This window comes from Labeo rohita, chromosome 15 (genome assembly GCF_022985175.1).
Source record: "Labeo rohita strain BAU-BD-2019 chromosome 15, IGBB_LRoh.1.0, whole genome shotgun sequence".
NCBI lineage: Eukaryota > Metazoa > Chordata > Actinopteri > Cypriniformes > Cyprinidae > Labeo > Labeo rohita.
This window is the reverse complement of record NC_066883.1, coordinates 34986961-35010924: the sequence shown is the minus strand read 5'-3', so window position 1 is coordinate 35010924 and position 23964 is coordinate 34986961. Positions and strand designations below refer to the sequence as shown.

The window sequence follows — 23964 nt, the reverse complement described above, 5'->3', positions numbered from 1 at the left end:
GACATCTTCAGCAATCCACAGCAATTGCACCTTCCGGCTCGAAGGACCAAATGTTGTATTTCGTGCTTATTTGGGCTGGTTAGTAAAGTTTGCAATCACTATGGCACATCCGGTAAGAATGCAAGTACTCAGATGTTTCTTCTTTAACATTTATTCTCCATTGTAGATGGGAGTACACAAGGGTGTGTGTGTGGTTTTTTTAGCTGCACACACAAACTGGAAATAAACTTTGTGGAGAACACTCATTTGGCTCCGCACTGAACTCTGCTGCCACGCACTTCTTTTTACTGTCTAGCGGAACTACTCCCAGATTAAGCTTAAGCTTTACTGTTTCGTAGTTTGAGCTGTCAATCAAAGAAATCCACCAATGACTTTCACTGTCTGTTATTAGTTATCATCCTTCAAAACAAAATTATATTACATATCAGTGCAAACTTGATCATATTTCTACAGTTTGGATATCTGTGGATTAAAACTGTCATTCCCAACAACAGCAAGTGTGTGCATATCTTTTTAAAGTTTTTTTTTTTAATTCAATAATGAACATGGGGGTAAAAAAACAGATGTGACTGATAGAAAACTGCACCTTTTATATTTAATGTTTTCTGTACCAGTGATTCAGAAAAATTCAGGCACATTCAGTTAAGTCAATAACGCCCTCTGCTGGTTATACTGGCACTATGCACACAAAAAAAATTCCATGCATAGTTGTTCATAAGGTAGATAAAATATCAAAAAGAAGCAACATGATTGTTATTGCAAAATTGTCTTTGAAAGGACTTTTTTTGCCAAGTAATTCAGGCATTCTATGTCAGACTTTTCATTATTATTATTATTATTTTAAAAGTGCTACAATCAGGACAGATTTCTTTCTAAAATGTTTTTCTATTTTGTTATGACAGAAATTACAGTTTGATGACTAATCGTTTAGTGATAGAGAAGCTGACAGCGACAGTTCAAAAATCAGTTCAGAAATACCATTAATCACGACATTAAGTTCAATAGGTGTTATTACAAAATCAGAGTGTTTAATAATTTGAATTCAGAAACATTTTTCTTTATAAATTGTTTTTAAACGTTAATTCTTAGGTAGATCATATAAATTGCACATCATCAGACATCAAAAGGCCATCTTTATTTCATGTGATAAATATTTTAACACAGATGAAACATTGTTTGGGGACGTGTATTTTTTTTTTAAGTCTAACAATGGGCCACTTTAATGCAAAATATATCGCATTACTGAAACTACTGCGGAGAATCTGTTCTTTAAAGTTTCGTTTTCAAAACGATGTTTAGCCTATCCTTAATAATAGCTGCTATTTTTAATATCCTAAAATCGTACTTTGTTATTCCCAACGGTGTATGAGAGGCTTTAATACAGATTTAGCTTTTACATCGACTGAAAAAAAGCCCGCTGACGCTACATTGGTTTCTTCCATTTCTTCCATGTTGGCATTACCAAAGAGAAAGCAGGAGCCTTTAATCTCAAACTGCATCACGTTGTCGTAGTAAAAAAAAAGTGAGTATCAAAGGTAATTTTTAATGCACAGATGCTCGCGTGATGTTTATATTTTATAGGTAAACACAATTTGTAAAATGTTGTAAGCTTGTGTGTCAATAAATAAATAAATAAAATAAAATAAAGAGATCGCGGAAGCAGCTGGGCGAGTGCCGTGGCTACAATGTCGTGAGATGTTACCGAGCTATTTTTACTCAGCTTTTCGCTTACTGTTATACTGCATTGTTTGGATTACTATTACACAATCACCTTGTTTTCTTGTTTCTTGGCTCGTGTTTTGCGGAAGCCACTCGAAGTTAATGAAATGAAAATATGCAACCGATTATTATAAGAAAAATAAGAAACCTTTAAAAGCAAAAAGACATGAAAATAATACTATAATACTAAATAAAATAATAGCTATTAATTAAACTATGAGCGAAACTACGCCTGAATAATAATCGCTGATCTATATAATTGAAAATAAATTCTCTATTACTCTGTATTCTCTATTATCAATTTCAGCAATACAGAAATATAGTAATGCAGTCATATTTAAGAATAAGGTAAGACGTCGACATCATTGTTTATTCTGTTTTATTGACCATTTGCAGAATTATTTGTAGTCCAAATGGGTGTGGCTGTTTTTCAAAGTACAGTTAATAAAACAAAATGGATCATACCAAGTAAATCGATGTGGGGCAACTAACCAGCCCTGAGTCCTCTGTCTTTAATAGGAAAAGATGAGGCAAAAACAGCAAATTGTCAAAACTACTCGTGACCATCTTTGCTTGGTCCAATTCCAATCATAAGTTAAATCTACTTGACTAATGAATTAACATATTTTTACTTAATTAGCTTTTCCCCATGCCTTTTGTCTTTGGAGTTTACCCAAAACCCTTGTCACTCATAAAATGGAATGTGTTCTTATTGAATTCACCCCAAACAACTTTTTAACATATTTTTTGTTTGTTTCTGTTATTTTAGAAGTCAGTAGAGGAGACGCTCCATGAGTAAATAATGAGTCATATACATTTCAAAGATGGAGATTTTCCTCCAGGATGCAGGTATACTCTCATAAAAGGCAGTAAGAAACAGAGCATTTTTACATTGTTAATACACTTTATCAGCAGTGGACATAATCAGAATATAGCCTACAATGTCCCTTTGCCTCTGAAACAACTTTAATTTTCAGCTGATGTCACCAACCCCTCTTGTTTGCTGTACAGTTACAGTTCAGCTCAACAAAAGCAATCAGATTCACCAGGACCCAGCTGTGTGTCCATGAAGAGTGACTGGTCTATGGCTCATCCACCCGAATTTAACGGTGGAGATACAGTGCCAAAACTCAGGTGTTACTTTTAACTTCAGCATATACTTACAATGTTACATTGTGTACATTATGGTTTCATTGTCTCTTGGTTTAATGTTCCTGCATTGTATTGTTAAATAGCAGTGTGTAAATATTATGAAAGTGAAAGTGACAACGCATCCTCTGCATTTAACCCATCACGAGTGAACATACACGCACACACTGTGAACACACACCTGGAGCAGTGGGCAGCCATTGCTCCAGCGCCCGGGGAGCAACTGGGTGTTCAGTGCCTTGCTCAAGGGCACTTCAGTCATGGTATTGAAAGTGGAAAGAATGCTGTTTATTCACAGTCCCCACCTTCAATTCCTGCTGGTGCGGGAATCGAACCAGCGACTCTCTAACCATTAGGCCATGACTGCCCAATCATTTTATGATTTGCACAGCATTCTAAAACAACTGTGTAAGTGCATTGATGTGGTCATTAAAGTCCATCATTAAATTACCTTGTATAAACTTTTTTTTTTTTTTGAAATTGTTCTACTGGTGAGAGTACTGCACTGTAATTAGTAACTGAAAGTATGATCAAATTAGCCATATTTATTAATAAACAAACGTGCAGTGAATGTGTAATATATATAACTTTCCAATGCAGTGTAGATTACATGTGGGTTTGTTCATGGGCTCTCATCATATTAAAAGACAAATACATTAATTCAAAGAATTAAATATAATCTCTGTTCTGTTATAGTTCAATCCAGCAGGAAAGATCAGATTCAGCAGAGCCCAGTTGTGTGTCAATGAAGAGTGATTGGTCTATGGCTCATCCACCAGAAATGAAGGACAGAGACAGAGAGCAGAGTCTCAGGTGCATGTTTGCTTATGGTATTATCATGACCTCGCATGGTCTCTTAGATGAAGTATGATCAAATTAGCCATAATTATTGATAAACAAACGTGCAGTGAATGTGTAATATGTATAACTTCATAACTTTCCAATGCAGTGTAGATTACATGTGGGTTTGTTCATGGGTTCTCATCATATTAAAAGACAAATACATTAATTCAAAGAATTAAATATAACCTCTGTTCTGTTATAGTTCAATCCAGCAGGAAAGATCAGATTCAGCAGAGCCCAGTTGTGTGTCAGTGAAGAGTGACTGGTCTATGGCTCATCCACCAGAAATGAAGGACGGAGACAGAGGGCAGAGTCTCAGGTGTATTTTGCTTATGGTATTATCATGACCTCACATGGTCTCTTGATGATTTCATGACAGCACAAGCAATAAGAAAAACTCAACCAATATTCAATAAATGTTTTCATTTATTAATAATAATTAGTTTAATTTTTTCACCATCAAGTAATCTAGATAATTTGCTTTGTACTAGATTAATGTGCCCAACTACATAGTATCTACATGTTTTAAAAAAGAATTCGTTGTCAAAGTATCTGATTATTTCTTTGCTGTATGATGCTGAAGGCGAATCCTACAACCCAGACCAGCTGTAACAGAACCAGTTTGTAAGAAAATTAAACATGATGAGTCTGTGAATCAACCTCAAGACTTTAATGAAAGCTTGTGTCCTGGCATCAGGTAAAATAGAAGGGTTTCGTGCTGCAAAGATTCATCTGCTCTATTTTAATACATGCAACTCTTTGACTCACATTATAATGTGGTGTTTTAATTTTACAGCCATGAAGTCCTCAACATGTTTAAATCTAATCTGCAGAAAAAGTTTGAGTGTCTGTATGAGGGAATAGCAGGGCAGGGAAACTCAACATTCCTGAATGAGATTTACACAGAGCTCTACATCACAGAGAGTGAGAGTGGAGAGATCAGTAATGAGCATGAGGTGAGACAGATTGAGACACAATCCAGGAGAGCAGCAACAGAGGACAAACCGATCAAATGCAGTGACATCTTTAGACCTTTACCTGAACAAGACAAACCCATCAGAACTGTGCTGACAAAGGGAGTCGCTGGCATTGGAAAAACAGTATCTGTGCAGAAGTTCATCCTGGACTGGGCTGAAGGGAAAGAGAATCAGGATGTCCTACTCATATTTCCATTTCCTTTCAGAGAGATCAATCTGATGAAGGACAAAACACTCAGTCTTTCAGATCTTCTTCATGTCTTTTTCCCTGAAACAAAAGAAATAGACCTATGTAGTGATAAATACAAAATGTTGTTCATCTTTGATGGTCTGGACGAGTATCGTCTTCCTTTAAACTTTCACAGCAGTAAGACTCTTCAAGATATGACCAAAGAGACATCAGTGGACGTGCTGCTAATGAACCTCCTTGTGGGGAATCTGCTTCCCTCTGCTCTCATCTGGATCACCTCCAGACCAGCAGCAGCTGATCTCATCCCCTCTGAGTGTGTCCATCGAGTGACAGAGATACGAGGCTTCAATGATCCACAGAAGGAGGAATACTTCAGGAAGAGAATCAGTGATCAGAGTCTGGCCAACAGAATCATCTCACACCTGAAGTCATCAAGGAGCCTCTACATCATGTGCCACATCCCAGTGTTCTGCTGGATCTCAGCCACTGTTCTAGAGAAGATGTTGAGTCAAGCAGAGAGTGGAGAGATTCCCAAGACTCTCACTCAAATGTACACACACTTCCTGATCCTTCAGATCAACATCAAACATGAGAAGGACTATGAGAAGAACGTGACAGATGAAGACATGATCCTCAAACTGGGGAAACTGGCTTTTGAGCAGCTTGTAAAGGGCAACCTGATCTTCTATGAGGAAGACCTGAGAGAGTGTGGCATTGATGTGACAGAAGCATCAGTGTACTCAGGATTGTGCACTCAGATCTTCAGAGAGGAGTTTGGCTTGCATCAAGGGAAAGTCTACTGCTTTGTTCATCTGAGCATTCAGGAACATCTAGCGGCTCTATATGTGCATCTCTCCTGTACAAACAAAGACATAAATGCATTTAAACTAATTTTGTCTAAGAAGAAATGGAAATATCTGTATTGTAAAGCTAACCTGAACTTCTCTAAATATTTTGTAAGTTCATTATCTGAACTGCATCAGATAGCTGTGGATAAGGCTCTACAGAGTGAAAATGGACATCTGGACCTTTTCCTTCGTTTTCTCTTGGGTCTGTCAGTGGAGTCTCATCAGACTCTCTTACAGAATCTAAAGATACAGACAAAACCCATCCACCACAGGTTCCATAAGGAAACTGTTCAATACATCAGTAAGATCATCAAGTGGAGTCGCTCTATAGAGAAATCCATTAATCTTTTTCACTGTTTAAACGAACTGGGTGACCATTCTCTCATGGAGGAAATCCACCATTACCTTAAATCTGGTAAAATAAAAGAAATTGAGCTCTCCCTTTGTCAGCAGTCAGCTCTGGTTTTTGTGTTGCTGACCTCGGAGCAGGAAGTGGATGTGTTTTGTCAAAGCAAATATACAGGACCACACATGACTTCAGATGAAGTTTTTCAGATGCTGCTACCTGTGATTAAAGCATCAAGATCAGCTCAGTAAGTAACTCTGGGAAAAATCATTACACTTCATTTACCAGTGTTTACAACACTACCACAGTTCCAGCTGTGAGCTCTTGATGATATTTCACAAAGAACATGTTGTTATTTGGCTTATATTTTTATGCATTTACTGTATGTCACACTTTATATGAGGCCACACTTTTAATTAGTTATTATATAATGTTTATATAGTTATTATATAATGTTTATTTTGGTTGTAAATGTGTCATCATTTTCATTTTGTCAGGCTTGATGACTTTAATTTAACAGACGTAAGCTTCACTCATCTGGCTTCAGTGCTCAGCTCAACCTATTCGTGTCTGAGAGATCTAGACCTGTCTGGGAATTACCTGGGAGATTATGGAGTAGAGCTGTTTTGTGATGGACTAAAGAATCCACACTGTCTACTGGAGAAACTAGAGTAAGAATCACATGCTTCATTTCTAAACAGATAAATACATAATACACAAGATGTTTTTTCCCTTTAAATTCCAGTGCAGCCTGACATGTCCTCCTGAAAATCTAATTTCATGAGAAACTTTAAATTCAGCTCTAGATGCAATTTACTGTACATTTTATGGTTTCTTTTAAGAAACTTTTCTTTCGTCATTGTTGTTCGCAGGTTGATGTGTTGTGGTGTCACGGTTAAGGGTTGTCCTGCTCTGGCTTCAGCTCTGAAATCAAACCCCTCACACCTGAGAGAACTCAATCTGGAGTGGAATAAACTTGGAAAAGGCATCAAGCTGCTCACTGATCTTCAGAAGAATCCACACTATAAACTTGAGACACTGAGGCAAGACCATGCATATTTCTGAAACTTGCATGTGACATTTTTTTCGTGTCATTGTAATTAAGTGATACTTTTATATCACTTTGCTTAAAAATATATATAATTTTTTCAGACAGAGCATTATGAAATTGTTCACAGTTGCGATGCAGCTGCCAAAGTTAGGCCAAAAACAGTTGGCTGCTTCCTGTTTCAAGAAAAGTTTCTTTTCCAACTCTCCATTACACTGTGTCTCATTTACAGAACAATCTGTAGTCAAGTGCTCTGAACAAACATACAGTCCTCCATTGCAATTCGAACATTCTTTTACTCTTTGATTTGTCCTGTTGTCAGCAGACCATGTGAAGAACATTAGAAAATGAACGTGCATCTCTATACTCAATTCAGTGTAGACAGTGTCAATTACAATAAGGTTCTATTGGCTTTTGATGTGACACTCGCATCCGGTGCAACCGGAAAAGTTACTTTTAAAAGTAATGCATTACAGTACTCAGAAGACAATACTATAAAATACAATACTGATGACTGACACTTAGCAAACAGTTTGGATTGGCGGTATGGTTCTGTTCTGGGCAAAAACTCCCTGCCCATCCATGTCATGAAGGAGCAGGTAGAACACCAATAATCCTCTCCGGATAAACAGAACACAACCAAATTTAGCAAATATCATTAATGATCTTCATTACATTTTTAATCAATATTCAAGATAAAAGGAGTCCGATTCTTGAAAACGAGGAACATCAGAAAGCCAAGTCCTGACTGTGAAGAAAGGAGAAGGTGGAGATGGAGGAGGGTAATTTGCTCTTGAGCAAGCGCTAAAATTGCTAAATAATACTGAATAGACCTCATGTAGTAATGCTGTGATAGGCGTTGTATTCCTATAGACAGACATGGGTTAGCTAAGAGTCAGCTGATGTAAACTTGACTCACATGACCTGCCAGAATTATTAGGTGTGTTCGACTTAACGCAGCGCTGTGCAGCTCAATCAAATTCTGACTTGAAGCAGTGCATGCCAGTTAGAAATTTTGTCCAACTTGAGGCGGCACTGACGCCTCGTGACCGTCACGTGTGCCATCAAAGTACTGCGATAGCGATTCGAGAGCAGCCGACCGACTCAGCTGGCATGGTTTCTTCAGAGCGGCTGCAGGAGCTCTCATGACCACATGGCTGTTTCACGACTGGCCAGATTTACCGCATAACAATGATCATGTGTGTTTTGGGTTTATTCTAACAACCTCAAGTCCGATAATGCTGACAAATCTGTGTTTTTAGAACAGTAAAAGTGTTTTTACTGTAGTCGCAATGTTATATTGAGTCAGATTTATCATAAAACACTGATAAAAGCATATATAATCCCACTTTATTAGTATTTAAATAGTATATGTTTATGCTGATCATTATTCTTGTTCAGATGGCACTGTAGTAAGCAGTATATGAAACGTGTTTCTGTTGCTCATGAAAATGCTTTTGAAAAGTCTGTGTATTTGATAAATATTGCATTTAATTCACTTCATTTGAGATAGTGTATGCAAACACCGCGACTTGACGCCTCTGTTTTCAACTCTGCCCGCAACTGCTCTCGGCTACTCTCGTTGATCGCCGTCTGTAGCCGTAGATGAAGTCAAACACACCTATTGCTACGCTTGAGTTTGACATGAGTCAAAGTACTGGTAAGTATGCAAAATGAGTTGAATTCAATCACTTGTGGCCAGAAGGGGGCCCCCAAATCGCAATATGTAGTACACACCATTATTTAGTGGACACCCATACAAAAGAATTCAGTGTGTCCTGAATTCAAGTTTCACCCAAGGATTGAGGAGTGTGAGATTTGTTCTACATAGTTTGTTTGGAATGTTGACTTTTCAAAGAAAATATTTGCCGTTGGTCTTTTCACAGGTTCAATGATATGTACATCACAGCTGAAGGTTGTGCTGGTCTAGCTTCAGCTCTGAGATTGAACTCCTCACACTTGAATCTTTGTGAGTGTAATCTGGGGGAATCGGGCATGAAGCTTCTATCTGCTGTACTAGAAAACCCTCACTGTAAAGTGAAAACACTGGAGTAAGATAATTTCTCCGCAAGTCATCCAGGATCTGGTGTTTTCTAAACATTTGAAGTCCAAAGCCCAATGAATTGTGTGTGTCGTTGTTCTCTACAGACTGAGATATTGTGGAATCACGGCTGAAGGTTGCGCTGCTCTGGCCTCAGCTCTGAGATCAAACCCCTTACATCTGAGAGAACTGGATCTGGCATGGAATTATCTGAAAGATTCTGGTGTGAAGCTGCTCTCTGCTGGACTGGAGAATCCTCTCTGTAAACTGCAGATATTGAAGTAAGACCATCCAATTACTGTAAGCTGGATTAATTCAGAGTCTTGGCATCAGGGCTGTTGCCAGATGACATTTTTTGTGGAATGGACCAAACATGATTTCTGTGACACTGAAGACTGGAGTAACTGCTGCTGAAAATTCAGCTTTTGTTCTCTGCAGGTTGGAGCGCTGTGCTATCACAGTTGAAGGTTGTGCTGCTCTGGCTTTTGCTCTGAAATCAAACCCACACCTAAGACAACTGGATCTGACATGGAATCATCTAGGTGATTCTGGTGTGACTCTGCTCTCTGCTGGACTGGAGAATTCTTACTGTAAACTGGAGATACTGAGGTAATATCTCTCTAATGACCTGTTTTATATTTGAGGATAGCACAAAGTTTTTTATATTTGAGGATAGCACAAAGTTTTTTCATACAGTGATTTTTATTTTATATATTGTTTCAAAGCAGTGCAAACTCTCTAGAGATTGCCACCATAAAGACAGGGAAGAGGACTATAATCTTATAGTAATATGTATGGTTCATTTTCAACCAATTCAGCATTGTTTACGAAAACTGCAAAACAGTAGTGCATTACAGTAATCAGGTTATTATTAGTAGCTTTTCTGCATTGGGAACGGGACCACAGGATGCAACATAATCAAGCATGAAACCTCAAGAACTACAAAAATAAAAATCTATCATTAAAATTCACGATTTGACATTTAAAAGTTCCTATGTTCACAGAACTTGCATTAGGCAAACCAGCTGAATAAATACAGAGATTTGAAAGTGTGTCATTGTTCTCAACAGGTTGAGTTATTGTGGTGTCACAGATGAAGGTTGTGCTGCTTTGGCTTCAGCTCTGAGATCAAACCCACACCTAAGACAACTGGATCTGACATGGAATCATCTAGGGGATTCTGGTGTGACTCTGCTCTCTGCTGGACTGGAGAATTCTTACTGTAAACTGGAGATACTGAGGTAATATCTCCCTAATGACCCGTTTTATATTTGAGGATAGCACAAAGGTTTTTTTGGTTGTTTTTTTTTTTTTTTATTTCATACAGTGATTTTTATTTTATATATTGTTTCAAAGCAGCTAGAGATGGTTTGCCACCATAAAGACAGGGAAGAAGACTATAATCTTATAGTAATATGTATGGTTCATTTTGAACGGGACCACAGGATGCAACATAATCAAGCATGAAACCTCAAGACCGTCAGCTAAAAAAATAAAAATCTATCATTAAAATTCACGATTTGACATTTGAAAGTTCCTATGTTCACAGAACTTGCATTGGGCAAACCAGCTGAATAAATACAGAGATTTGAAAGTGTGTCATTGTTCTCAACAGGCTGAGTTATTGTGGTGTCACAGGTGAAGGTTGTGCTGCTTTGGCTTCAGCTCTGAGATCAAACCCTAAACACCTGAGAGAACTGGATCTGACTGGGAACAAACTAGGAGTGCAACTGCTTTCTGATTTAAGGAATGACCCATGTTATAAGTTAGGGCTGCAAAAGTAGGTGCAATATCCAGTACAAATGCATATCCAAATCTCCAGGAGAAAATGAAGCCAAAATGTGTCTGAAAAAAATGTAATTGAAAAACAAAGGAATAGTATTCAACGGTATATAGCAATTAAATTCAAAATAGTTTAGTCTAGATATGCAAGCATTCTCAGTGGTAGAGAGAACACGGATTTGAATGATCTGCTCAATGTGCTTGAACCACACTGAAACATTAGTAGTGCATTAATAGAGCTGCATTATTAATCTCTTAGATTTAAATCAATTATTATGATGCAGCCCTATTTTAAATGATTTTTTATACAATGTGCAGATAAAATTCTCTGTAGTAGTGCATAGTCCAATGATATTGTAATATTGTAAGACTCACTGTGTTTCTGTTCTCTCACTGTATGGAAATTGTATCTAACCATTACCACAAAACTGAGGTATGTACCAGTGTATGAATCTAATCATTTTCATGTCATATTTGTGTAACCTTCTCCCTGGTTCCTTCTCGCACCCTGCTCCGAGCAGGTCTCGAACCCGGTCTCCGGCATGGGGGGTGGGCGCACTAACAAGGAGGCTAAAGACTGCAGCCATTAGTGTCAGTCGCTAGTGCGCCTCTTGAGATCAGGGGAGTGAGGTTTACCTGCACAGCACCTACCCGCTGGCCTCGGTTACATTTGCACGTTGTTATAAATATGCACATAGGTGTAAATGAAAATGTTCACTATGTGAATGTGATAAACATAAAGAACTGAGTTAATATAAACTAATATTAATCAAAATATTAAGTAGCAAATACAATGTTTGGATTTAGTTCTTTTTAATGAATTAGATTGTACGTATAATATTCGCCAGCAGAGGGCCACAAAGGTACTGTGAATATGAAGCTTTGCTAATACTAAACTGTTTACCAAAGACAGTATCTGAAATGTATGTAGTGAAATATTGTACTTTTAAAAATGCAATTCTAATGCATTTGTCCCCTTTGTATACATTTATTCTATGTCCTAATTCTTTAGCTATATCTTGCACATTTTTATATTGTAGCATACTGTATGTTGCATATTTTAAGATGCTAATCTTAAATGTTGTATGCATTTGCATGTTTAAAACTGATACATCTAAACAAATAAAATACATTTTAATAAAATGGAAAGGTTGGTTTTCTCATTTTTGAGGCTTATTGGTGTTCTCTCCGAGATTTTTAAGGATTTACCTTAGTACAAACAGATCGGCAACACCTAATAATGCTATACACACTCACACATATGCAGAAAAAAAAACACAAGCTGCGTCAAATTTAGTTTGCTGTGTTGTTCAAGGCAGGCGTGGCTGTGATTGTTGGATATTTCATTGCAAAACTGCTCCGGTTGTGCAGATATGCGTGTTTCTCTCTGCTGTTTGACTGTTGCATTTCATTCTTTCGTGCAGCAGAAATACTAAAATAATGCTAAAATAATACTAAAATAAATTTCAGACGGAAATCGAATTAATGACCCCCGTTTATGGTGGAATTAGCTTGCTTCTGTATGCAAATAATAATCGTCAGAAACGTCATGGAACACCTTTGATTCTTACAATGGTTTATTCCTGCAATGGTTTTGCCGGACCTAACAAAAGTGAAAGTGTTTTTTTTTAGTGCCTAAAAGAACTGCAACACGAACTACAAAACAAAACAGCAGAAAGAGTGAGTATCAAAGATTATCGTTTTATAGACCAAACAGCATGCGTTATGTCTTTTTGTACTTCTACGTACTTGATACATGTTGCTAACCCTGCACCGTTACACAGTAGGCTAACACAGTAACAGGATCATAACGTACATAGTATGTTAGCCTTCGTCCACTGACCTTTAAGTAAGTTGGGTCTCTTTATTAGCACCTAATTTCATGTGTGTACTGTGGCTACTAAATTTTGGCTTATTTTAAAACGCCGTTTTCCCAAATTTCATCTTTCACCATTTTTGCCAAGGATCATTTCCGTTTACGTAATACTTTCAAACTTGAGGTCGAGTGAAAAAGCCTGTTTTCACTAGCGTTGCAATGATATTTACAGATGCATATGTGTGATGTGTAATAGGAACCAAATAAAAACCTGTTATATGCAACAGAAGATTTTTTGATATGGCATTACAGCTTGTTTTGTTTTACAGTTGGTTACATGCATTTTTCAATGACTAGTACAGTAGATATATGCAAAAGTCATCAGACTGTCAGTAACAGCAGTGTGTGTGGACTAAACTATGGAACATTTTGTCAGTGGATGTGTAAGCGATCAGACTCGTCCGATCCACCTATGCACCTCCAATATGGACGACACACAGACATCCAGTGATGGAGACTTTTGTCCTGGAATCAGGTACTCTTTAAAACACTCAAAATGGTACCTGACGATACACCAGTAACATGTCTGGGTCTCAGGTACTCTATTTAAGTAAAGATATGCTAATATTAATAACATTTATTCACACACCTGTGTATTTTAACCCTAACAGTTCAGTCAAACAGAATGGAACAGGATCACCAGAGCCCATGTATGTGTCTATGAAGAGTTATCAGTCTATGGATCCACTATGTTTTAATGATGGAAACAAATGCAGGTAATATTTCTGCAAACATATGGTATCAGTATTTTGTACATATTGTAGAATATGACAGGAAATTCAAATGTTCTGCCATTTATATTTATACAGAATACACTTTACACTTCTTTTATGTAAAGCTATCTGTTCTCCCTGATCTTAGGATATTTTCTTTAAATATTATAAAATCTGCTTTATAGAATTACTGTTTCTCTCTAAACTGTTTCAGCCCAGTCCATCATAAGGGAACAGAATCAGCAGAGCCCAGCTATGTGTCTATGCAGAGCAATCAGTCTATGGATCCACCACAACGTTTTAATGATGGAAACACAAAATCTGGCTGCAAATACAGGTAATACTTATGCAAACATATGGAACCAGTATTTTGTGTACTCTGAGACAGAAATTCATAATGTGAATGATGTGCTGGAGTTTATATTTTAATAAGATGTTTTCACGTTCCTGGTGCTGTTAAAGCACTTAGTACAAGATACAGCTTTGCAACTGTCTATGTGAGCCTTCTGTTCTCCATGACCTTAGGGCGTGATGTTTAAATATTATAAAATCTGCTTTATAAAATTTGTGTTTATCTCTGAACTACTATAGTTTAGTCCAGCATAAAAGAACAGGATCACCAGAGCCCAGCTGTGTATTCTGTATACGCTGAGACAGATATTCATAATGTGAATGATGTGCTGGAGTTTATATTTTTATCGGATTCTTTTATTTTTCTGGTGCTGTTCAAACTAACGTACAAGATACAGCTTTGCAGTTCTCTATGTCAGCCTTTTGTTCTCCATGACCTTAGGATGTGATGTTTAAATATTATAAAATCTGCTTTATAAAATTGGTGTTTATCTCTAAACTACTATAGTTTAGTCCAGCATAAAAGAACAGGATCACCAGAGCCCAGCTGTGTGTCTGTGAAGAGCAATCAGTCTATGGATCCACCACTACGTTTTAATGATGGAAACACAAGATCTGGCTGCAGATACAGGTAATACTTCTGCAAACATATGGAACCAGTATTTTGTATACACTGAGATAGAAACTCATGTGAATGATGTGCTGGATCCTTATCGGATAAAGTACAAGATACAGCTTTGCAATTCTCTATGTCAGCCTTGTGTTCTCCATGATCTTAGGACATCATGTTTGAATATTATAAAATCTGCTTTATCAGTGTTTTTTTGCGTTACTCCCTGAAAAAGTAACTAATTACATTACTTGGTTACTTTTTATGGAAAGTAATGCGTTATGTTACTTTTGCGTTACTTTTTAAATCTGGGCAGGGCTTGCTTCTTTGTTTTTAATATAAAACAATTCTAATGTAAAAGCTCTTTTACACCAAAAGTGACATGAATTCACCTCAGGCTGAAAGAAAAATACATTTATGCAGGAGATCACTCTTCAGCTATAAAAAAAAAAAAATGAAGCACAAATGTTAGTTTATCTAAAGTAATTTTTGCTTATTAGTTCAACTATGGTTGAATTGCATCTTCGAAGGTCAGCAGCAAAGACACTGGTTAATAAAATGGGATTAAATACACAAAGGATATTTGTTTTATTTAACATATTTAATTATTGCAGGGTTGCGTCATATTCTGAGTTTGCATTTCACTGTTTTTATTCATTTTGAGGAATACTGAATCTGTTTTTTTGTGAGTGAGATGAATTAATGCATGTTCACATTTAGTTTAAAATACAGTAATATCATGTTTACTCCCAATTTCCCAACAGGTGACTTGTCAATCAATAAATGGGGGGAAAAAGTACCGGCGTTACTTATTTAAAAAATAATATTTTCTTAGAAATTCAAAAGTAATGCGTTACTGTACTAGTTACTTGAAAAAAGTAATATTATTACGTAGCCCTCATTACTTGTAATGCGTTACCACCAACACTGTTTTTATAAAATTGCTGTTTATCTCTTAATTACTTCAGTTCAGTCCAGCATAAGAGAGCAGGATCACCAGAGCCCAGCTGTGTGTCTATGAAGAGCAATCAGTCTATGGATCCACCACAACGATTTAATGATGGAAACACAAGATCTCACGGCAGATACAGGTAATATTTCTGCAAACATATGGAACCAGTATTTTGTATACACTGAGTAGAAATTCACAATGTGAATGATGTGCTGGAGTTTATATTTTTATCTGATCTTTTTATGATTCTGGTACTGTTCAAACTAAAGTACAAGATGCAGCTTTGCAACTGCCTATGTGAGCCTTCCGTTCTCCATTACTGTAGGACGTGATGTTTGAATATGATAAAATCTGCTTTATAAAAATTGCTGTTTATCTCTAAACTACTTCAGTTCAGTCCAGCATAAAAGAACAGGGTCACCAGAGCCCAGCTGTGTGTCTATGAAGAGCAATCAGTCTATGGATCCACCACAACGTTTTAATGATGGAAACACATCACCTGGCAGCAGGTACAATATTTCTACTAACATAAGTTTACCTGGTGTCAGTTTGCATATTAAATAATAAAGATAATTATGTGCATGTACTTAATTCCTTGAAAAAGCTAGGAAACAATTTTCACTCAGAATTTGCTAGTAAATTTAACAGTATGTTTTAAGGTGACTTTTTGGTGACTTGCTTTGTAAAATTTGTGTTTAGCTAGAATTTTATTTTAAAATGTCCTAAATCTTTCTCTTAATCTGGTGTTTGTAGAAAGAGAAGACACAACATGAGGGAGAGTCTCTTCCAGTTACCAAAACCCAGCCATGTGCATGTGAAAAGGGACCATTTGGTGAATTACCAAATATGTTTCAGTGGTGGAAACACTGGCCGCCGGTACAGTTTATAATGTTTTGAATTGAATGTTTCTTTGAAAGCTTTAATCATTTTAGTTATATTTAATGATAAGCCTGCTTTTGTTTGATGCAAGTTTGCACTCCACTTAAAAGACACTATATACACCACTTTGTATATAGTATGTCACACACCATAGATCATCATGTGTTGATGCATTCCTAGTGATTATGATTTCCTATCATTTCCTAATGATTAGTATTTTTTTAATTAATTCAGAGAGTGCAATAATGTGGTCTTTTAACATTTTACAGCCATGAAGTTCTCAACACATTTAGATCAAATCTGAAGAATAAGTTTGAGTGTCTGTATGAGGGAACAGCAAAGGAGGGAAACCCAACACTCCTGAATGAGATCTACACAGAGCTCTACATCACAGAGAGTGAGAGTAGAGAGATCAGTAATGAGCATGAGGCAAGACAGATTGAGACACAATCCAGGAGAGCAGCAACAGAGGACACACCGATCAAATGCAATGACATCTTTAGACCTTTACCTGGACAGGACAAACCCATCAGAACTGTGCTGACAAAGGGAGTCGCTGGCATTGGAAAAACAGTCTCTGTGCAGAAGTTCATCCTGGACTGGGCTGAAGGGAAAGAAAATCAGGATGTCCAGCTCATATTTCCACTTCCTTTCAGAGAACTCAATCTGATGAAGGACAAAACACTCAGTCTTTCAGATCTTCTTCATGTCTTTTTTCCTGAAACAAAAGAAATGGTAATATCCAGTGGCAAATATAAAGTGTTGTTCATCTTTGATGGTCTGGACGAGTGTCGTCTGTCTCTGGATTTTCAGAGCAATGTGAGGTTGTGTGATGTAAGTGATTCAGCATCAGTGGACGTGCTGCTGACAAACCTCATTGTGGGGAATCTGCTTCCCTCTGCTCTCATCTGGATCACCTCCAGACCAGCAACAGCTGATCACGTCCCCTCTGAGTGTGTCCATCGAGTGACAGAGGTACGAGGCTTCAGTGAGCCACAGAAGGAGGAATACTTCAGGAAGAGAATCAGTGATCAGAGTCTGGCAGATAGAATCATCTCACACCTGAAGTCATCAAGGAGCCTCTACATCATGTGCCACATCCCAGTGTTCTGCTGGATCTCAGCCACTGTTCTAGAGAAGATGTTGAGTCAAGCAAAAAGTGGAGAGATTCCCAAGACTCTCACTCAAATGTACACACACTTCCTGATGGCACAGATGAACATCAAAGACACAAAGTACAACGAGAAGAAGGACATGGACAAAAAGATGATTTTCAAACTAGGTAAACTGGCATACAAACAACTGGAAAAAGGCAATGTGATCTTCTATGAGGAAGATCTGAGAGAGTGTGGCATTGATGTGACAGAAGCATCAGTGTACTCAGGATTGTGCACTCAGATCTTCAGAGAGGAGTTTGGATTGTATCAGGGGAAAGTCTTTTGCTTTGTTCATCTAAGCATTCAGGAACATTTAGCAGCTCTATATGTGCACCTCTCCTGTACAATCCACAACAGAAATGTGTTTGACCAAATCAACAAACATAGTTTGTTTTCTAAAATTAAGCACTGGTTTCAACCAAAATCATCAAAACACGTTTCATTATCCGAGTTGCATCACAGAGCTGTGGATAAGGCACTACAGAGTAAAAATGGACATCTGGACTTTTTCCTGCGGTTTCTACTGGGTTTGTCACTGGAGTCTCATCAGATTCTCCTACAAGGACTAATGACACTAACAAGAAGCAGCTCTGACAGCAATGAGGAAACAGTTGAGTATGTCAAGAAGAAGATCAGGAGCAGTCGCTCTCCAGAAAAATTTATCAATCTGTTCCACTGTCTGAATGAACTGGGTGACCGTTCACTAGTGGAGGAAATACAACAGTATATGAGATCTGGAACAATAAAGGAAGTCAAACTGTCTTCATCTCAGTGGTCAGCTGTAGCTTTTGTGTTGCTGACATCAGAGAAGGAGCTGGATGTGTTTGATCTCAAGACATTTGTTGTAGGAAGCAATAAAGCTGAAAATATGAAAGTTTTTCAGAAGCTGCTGCCTGTGATTAAAGAATCCAGATCAGTTCAGTAAGTTAAAGTTCCAAATTAATTAATGCATAAATATTGAAACATGGATAATAAATTAAGAAATACATCTGTATCTGTGGGGGTATCTGTATCTGTTAATAACTTTTATTGTAGCAAGTTTTATTGCTTTTGTTTTCATTTCTCTGCAGCATAAGTGATTGTGGTCTCACAGATGAAGGTTGTGCTGCTCTGGCTTCAGCTTTGAGACCAAACCCCTCACATCTGAGAGAACTGGATCTGTCTTGGAATAAACTAGGAAGTTCTGGCGTGGCGCTTCTCTGTTCTGTACTTAAGAATCCTCACTGTAAACTGGAGAAACTGTGGTAAGATCATATTTGACTAACACATGAAACACAAAAAGTATATTTAAAGCAATCAGCTGTGAGCAGTGATATACATCTGATGTAATATAGCCACTCCCCTGTATGCCTTGCTCCAAATTAAAGCAGTTTACACTGAAAGAAACCTACTGCTAATTACTTATTATCCTTATATGAATTATAATTATTTGTATTTTTCCACCCAGCACTGAACTAAGAGAGTGAAGAGTATGTCATTGTTCTTTATAGGTTGTGGGAATGTGGTGTCACAGCTGAAGGTTGTGCTGCTCTGGCTTCTTTTCTGAGCTCAAACCCCTCACACCTGAGAGAACTGGTTCTGTCTTGGAATAATCTACGAGATTTGGGTGTGAGGCTTCTCTGTACTGGACTTAAAGATCCTCACTGTAAACTGGAGAAACTGTGGTAAGATCATCTCTCTGATAGTCACACACATTTTTGTCCTCAACAAGACATGTCCTTTAAAGGGATACTTCACCCAAAAATGAAAATTTAATGTTTATCTGCTTACCCCCAAGGGCACCCAAGATGTAGGTGACTTTGTTTATTCAGTAGAACACAAACAAAGATTTTTAACTCAAACCGTTAAACCGTTGCAGCCTGTTAGTCGTATAATGCAGTCATTGAGATCCATGGCTTTGAGAGTAAAAAATAAAAAATAAATAAAAAATAAACAAAAAAACTTACACAGACAAAACCAAATTAAACCCTGCTGCTCATGACGATACATTGAGGTGTCAAAACACAAAACAATCGGTCTGTGCAAGGAACTGAACAGTATTTATATCATTTTTTACCTCTGATCCACCGCAATGTCCAACAGTCCTGAGCGCGTTCACAACAGCTACTGTTGACGCGTCATGCGCTCAGGCTTAGTAGACGCATACGCCAAAGCGATCTGTCGCACGTTATCATCACTCGTTTACACTGTGCAAAGACTGTGGGTACGACAGCAATTCAAAATGATAATTACTTGTACTTATCCTGATTGTTGCAACCGATTAAAAACTAAAAGATTATGTTTGCTTCGGTAGTGTTGACATTTCACCAACTTTCAAATTTTGAGCCTGATTGACTGAAGTTATGGTTGCTTGCTCTTGTATATGCCAGAGCACACTGACGCGTCACACGCCAGCTGTTGTGAACACGCTCAAGACAGTTGGACATTGCAGTGGATCAGAGGTAAAAAATGATATAAATACTGTTTAGTTTCTTGAACAGAATGATTGTTTCGTGTCTTAACACCTCAACGTGTCGCCACAAGCAGCAGGGTTTAATTTGGTTTTGTCTGTGTGTGTCTTTTTGACTCTCAAAACTGTGGATCCCATTGACTGCCATTATATGACTAAAAGACTACAATGGTTCGAGTTAAAAATCTTCATTTGTGTTCTACTGAAGAAACAAAGTCACCTACATATTGGACGCCATGGGGGTAAGCAGATAAACATCAAATTTTTGTTTTTGGGTGTACTATCTGTTCATTGTAAATTCTAAAATCTGAGACCAGAGTCAATAACAAACTACAGACACTTTAACCCCAGTTCACATTTTGTCATTCTCTACAGGTTAAGAGAATGTGGTGTCACAGAAGAAGGTTGTGCTGCTCTGGCGTCAGCTCTGAGGTCAAACCCCTCACACCTGAAACATCTTAGTTTGTCTGAGAATAACCTAGCATGTTCTGCAGTGCGGTTACTTTCTGACCTAAAGGATAATCCACATTATAAACTGGTGGAACTATACTATTGTGAGTATAATTTTATTTAAAGCTTTTAAACAGACTACAAAATAATTTAACTCCACTTTAGTCTCTCTTATTTAAATTGCATTTAACAAGAGTTTAATTCTGTGATGTGACTGATCTATCAATATTTTCATCTCTTACATTCAAAACTCTGGCTGTAATATGAATATCCTAATATGGCTGTGGTTTTTCTGAAATGGATCTGCTGATGTGATGTGACAGCAGTAATGTCTCATACTCATATGTGTCTGTGTGTGTGTTTTATTGTAGGACTCTCAGTATTTAGACATCCGTCCAGTTTCCTCAGGATCAGCTGATGGTGCATGAGGAGCTACAGAGTCACACAATCAACAGAGACTGAACAGAGACACAGTGATCACTGATTTGGGAGTTTGTACTGTAATTTTTCTATTTTTGCATAGTTTTTTTTATTATAAAATACCTTTTATAATGATCTTGTACTTTTGCTAAAATATGATTGTAATATTTTATTTCTCTATACATTTGACAGCATTTTAGATTCAGGTTCAAAAGATTCGATTCAGGGGAAATTGCTTTTCTTCTGCTCTACCAGCAGAGGGCGGCAAAAACTACAAATTATTTTAGTATTTTTTATAGTAGTGTCAAATTGTAAACATATATATATATAATTGCCATTACTTTATGCATTTCAAGAATTTGCAAAGCTATCAACATACACTATTTTTGACAATTAATGTAAACAGAAATGTTGTAGATGAAAGTTTGATTTTTTTGTCCTGGCCAATTTCAATGACTTTTATCATTTTATAATATTTTACATACTTTACGACTTATATTAGTTCATGAACAATGTACGAACAATGTAGAGCTACAGCTGAATTTCACAAATTAGTCACTGTGACTCTCCAGTTACTAAGAACCCACTTGTAGAAATAATTACATTCCTCCACACTTGTGCAAAACAATCTGTTAAGGTATATTATTGTAAGTATGGTTTGTTCTGTTGTCATAGTATTTTAGGGAAAAAATAAACTCAAGGGGCCTTATTATTCTCTCTATCATAGAGAGCTATTAAAGCTGCTAAATGTGCAGAGAGATGGTCAGACACACTGATAACATTCAAGTTAAACATAAGAAAACTAACATCACACTTGCTGAGAAAGATATAAAGAGTCTGATTATTCCAGACGTTATAAGCACTACAATACCGAGAGCTGCTCTGAGGAGGAAACAGCTGCGCTGCAGCACAAGGTCATACAGCCATAATCCTGCGCTGTGCAACGTTAGATTAAAACTCCCAGTTTTGATTAAGAAAGCAGGGTTAGAGGATTACAGTCCAGTGAACAAAAATGAAAGCAGTTTTAAACTCAATCCCAGAGTTCATCAAAAATACACAAACCTCAGACTGTCATCTCAACCGCAGATTAATGCAAAAGCTCCTTTCAAGCTTCCGTGCAGCTCAAACTCTCATTCAGTAGAAGAGATGCTATGAGACAGTGTCTTGCTAGACAAAATGTAAAAATTATGAGATTAAAAAGCCATTATGACAAGAAAAGTCAATTTTACTTGGTCATAAACACAAATTTGTCACTTTAATTTTCTTTTATAATTTCGTAATTATATTAATTTTATTCGTAATTTTATTGCATCTGTCATACTTTTGAATTTTAAATCTCAATTTCAAAATTCTGAATTTGTCACCATGTAGTTTATGACAATAAAATACAAAGACTACAATTGTCATAAATTTGACTCGTCTGTTATGCCTTTGTTACGCCTATTATGACTTTGTGATGAATTTTGTGATGGAAAAAAAGTGTTTTGTAAACCAAGTTTTTTTTTTTTTTTTTTTTTTTTACAGCAAATAAAAATATTTGAACACTACATTTTTGCGCTTAATTTTACCTCCTTTTACTTTTTTTTGGAGGGGGGGGGGGTACATTTTTACACAGTTTTGTGGAGGTTGTTGTGTTTGTTTCATTTTCAGGTTCATATTCAAGGTCTGTAAAGGGTGGAAGAAATGAGTGTGTAAGACTTTCTCCACTTCTCTCACATAAAACCTTTGAAGGAAGAAACCACACACACACTCTCTACATGAGACATCTGATTTGATCTTCATTTGCATGGAATCATTTCACAGGTCTCTTATGTATTCAGAGATGATTCTTTTGATGGGTCGAGCCCTGAAGCCAGCATTCATAATCACATGGAAATTGTGAGACACGAGAAGTGAAAAATGGACAAAAACTGGCACATTCGGAGCAGATATCAGAGATTTCAACAGAACTTTACCAAACCTGTGGAGAGATGTCAAGCCTCTAAGCTTCATAGTACCTCCATATGGTCACCCTGTTCTTCAGATATTCAAATTCAAGTTTCAGTCACCAAACGACACTAGTTCACGTGTAATGGGCGATGAAGCATTTGAGACAAAAGCAGCTTAAATTTTAGTCTGTTCCTCAAACAAAGCTATTGTATGACTAGAGAAATATTGACTTGAAATATTTTGCATAAGTCATACGAACAATTTTTTTTTGAACGAGGGTTGTGTTTCGGCACTACTTCTGAGCGCGGATGAATCTGGGTTTGCCACAGTACATCCAGGTAAGTCCCGCTAGGCATATATCCGAAAAAATGTCATCTGAACAAGCAAGTAACATATCTGCTGCTTTGTTCTGATCAAATAAAGGCGTAAATAAATCACGTTACTGACGTTTAGTTCTAAAGATTGCTCAATCTGATCAGATCACAAAACAAAATTGCTCTCACGCATTGTTAACAGAAAATAAGAATCATTTTACCTCACGAGCCACAGCAAAACGACAAAAGGCAACACAGTAAGCTCGATACCAATCTAAATCAAGCGAACAAGTGCTCTAAAGTTATCTAGATGCCTATTGAGCCACTGAAATGTCTTACCTGTTCAGGCGTTAGCCGTTACTCCTGTCAGATCTTGTAACTGTCGCCGCTTCTCAAAAACATGCCGATATTTACTCACGTTTTAACAGATGCTTCTGCCGCTTTCTTGTTTTGACTAACAAACGTAGTTTGAGGTTTCTTAGTTTAAGAAGATGACGTTTAAACTGCTGTAATCTATGGTTGTACCGTGGCCGGGCCTTGTTCTTTCTGTTTACGGACGTGACGTAACCACGCGACACCAATTTCGCGCGCAATCGGGCCCGACATCTCAAATTATAAATCAATACGCTTACCTTTGCGAATCGAGATGAGGTAAGAAGACAGTTTGAACATTGATGTCTTGTACATAATGCAACTTTTAAAAAAGTAGTAAAAAGAATCACACTGTTTTCTCAACATAAGCCCATTACCAGATAGGTTCAATATTAATAAAATACCTGAATTTAAATCACAGCCCACAGCGATTTCAGATGCAAAAGACTGAACATCCATCCCTGAAAGAGAATTTGTGTGCCAAAAATCATTAAGCACTGATTAAACTACAAGTACAAATAATTAAAAAACAGAAAATGAACCAAGAAA

The 23964-nt window shown here is 37.2% G+C and overlaps 2 protein-coding genes across 10 annotated transcripts; both read left to right on the top strand.

Moving 5' to 3' along the window:
• Positions 1–1476: 1476 nt before the first annotated feature.
• Positions 1477–11654, top strand: LOC127177013 (NACHT, LRR and PYD domains-containing protein 12). Of its 5 annotated transcripts, XM_051128961.1 has the most exons (14): positions 1477–1522; positions 2489–2568; positions 2731–2853; positions 3565–3681; positions 3914–4030; positions 4295–4408; positions 4508–6319; positions 6570–6743; positions 6945–7115; positions 9007–9171; positions 9269–9442; positions 9600–9770; positions 10232–10402; positions 10777–11654. In XM_051128961.1, exons 2-14 carry the CDS (start codon positions 2522–2524, stop codon positions 10943–10945), a joined length of 3525 nt encoding a protein of 1174 aa, XP_050984918.1. In that variant the 5' UTR covers positions 1477–1522; positions 2489–2521; the 3' UTR covers positions 10946–11654. The 5 variants fall into 5 exon arrangements, with proteins under 5 accessions (XP_050984918.1, XP_050984917.1, XP_050984922.1 ...); XM_051128960.1 differs by lacking the exon at positions 1477–1522 and having other exon boundaries at positions 2697–2853; XM_051128965.1 differs by lacking the exon at positions 1477–1522 and having other exon boundaries at positions 2507–2568; positions 2697–2853; positions 10232–10260; positions 10806–11654.
• A 301-nt stretch (positions 11655–11955) lies between these two features.
• On the top strand, positions 11956–21633 carry LOC127177018 (NACHT, LRR and PYD domains-containing protein 3-like). Of its 5 annotated transcripts, XM_051128971.1 has the most exons (14): positions 11956–12489; positions 12576–12623; positions 13196–13294; positions 13431–13535; positions 13747–13869; positions 14392–14514; positions 15462–15584; positions 15838–15954; positions 16199–16321; positions 16594–18402; positions 18552–18725; positions 18972–19145; positions 20306–20484; positions 20752–21633. In XM_051128971.1, coding segments are annotated over exons 3-14 (3102 nt in total). In that variant the 5' UTR covers positions 11956–12489; positions 12576–12623; positions 13196–13244; the 3' UTR covers positions 20754–21633. The 5 variants fall into 5 exon arrangements, with proteins under 5 accessions (XP_050984928.1, XP_050984927.1, XP_050984929.1 ...); XM_051128970.1 differs by having other exon boundaries at positions 11956–12623; positions 13089–13294; XM_051128972.1 differs by lacking the exon at positions 15462–15584 and having other exon boundaries at positions 11956–12623; positions 13089–13294.
• Positions 21634–23964: the final 2331 nt, after the last annotated feature.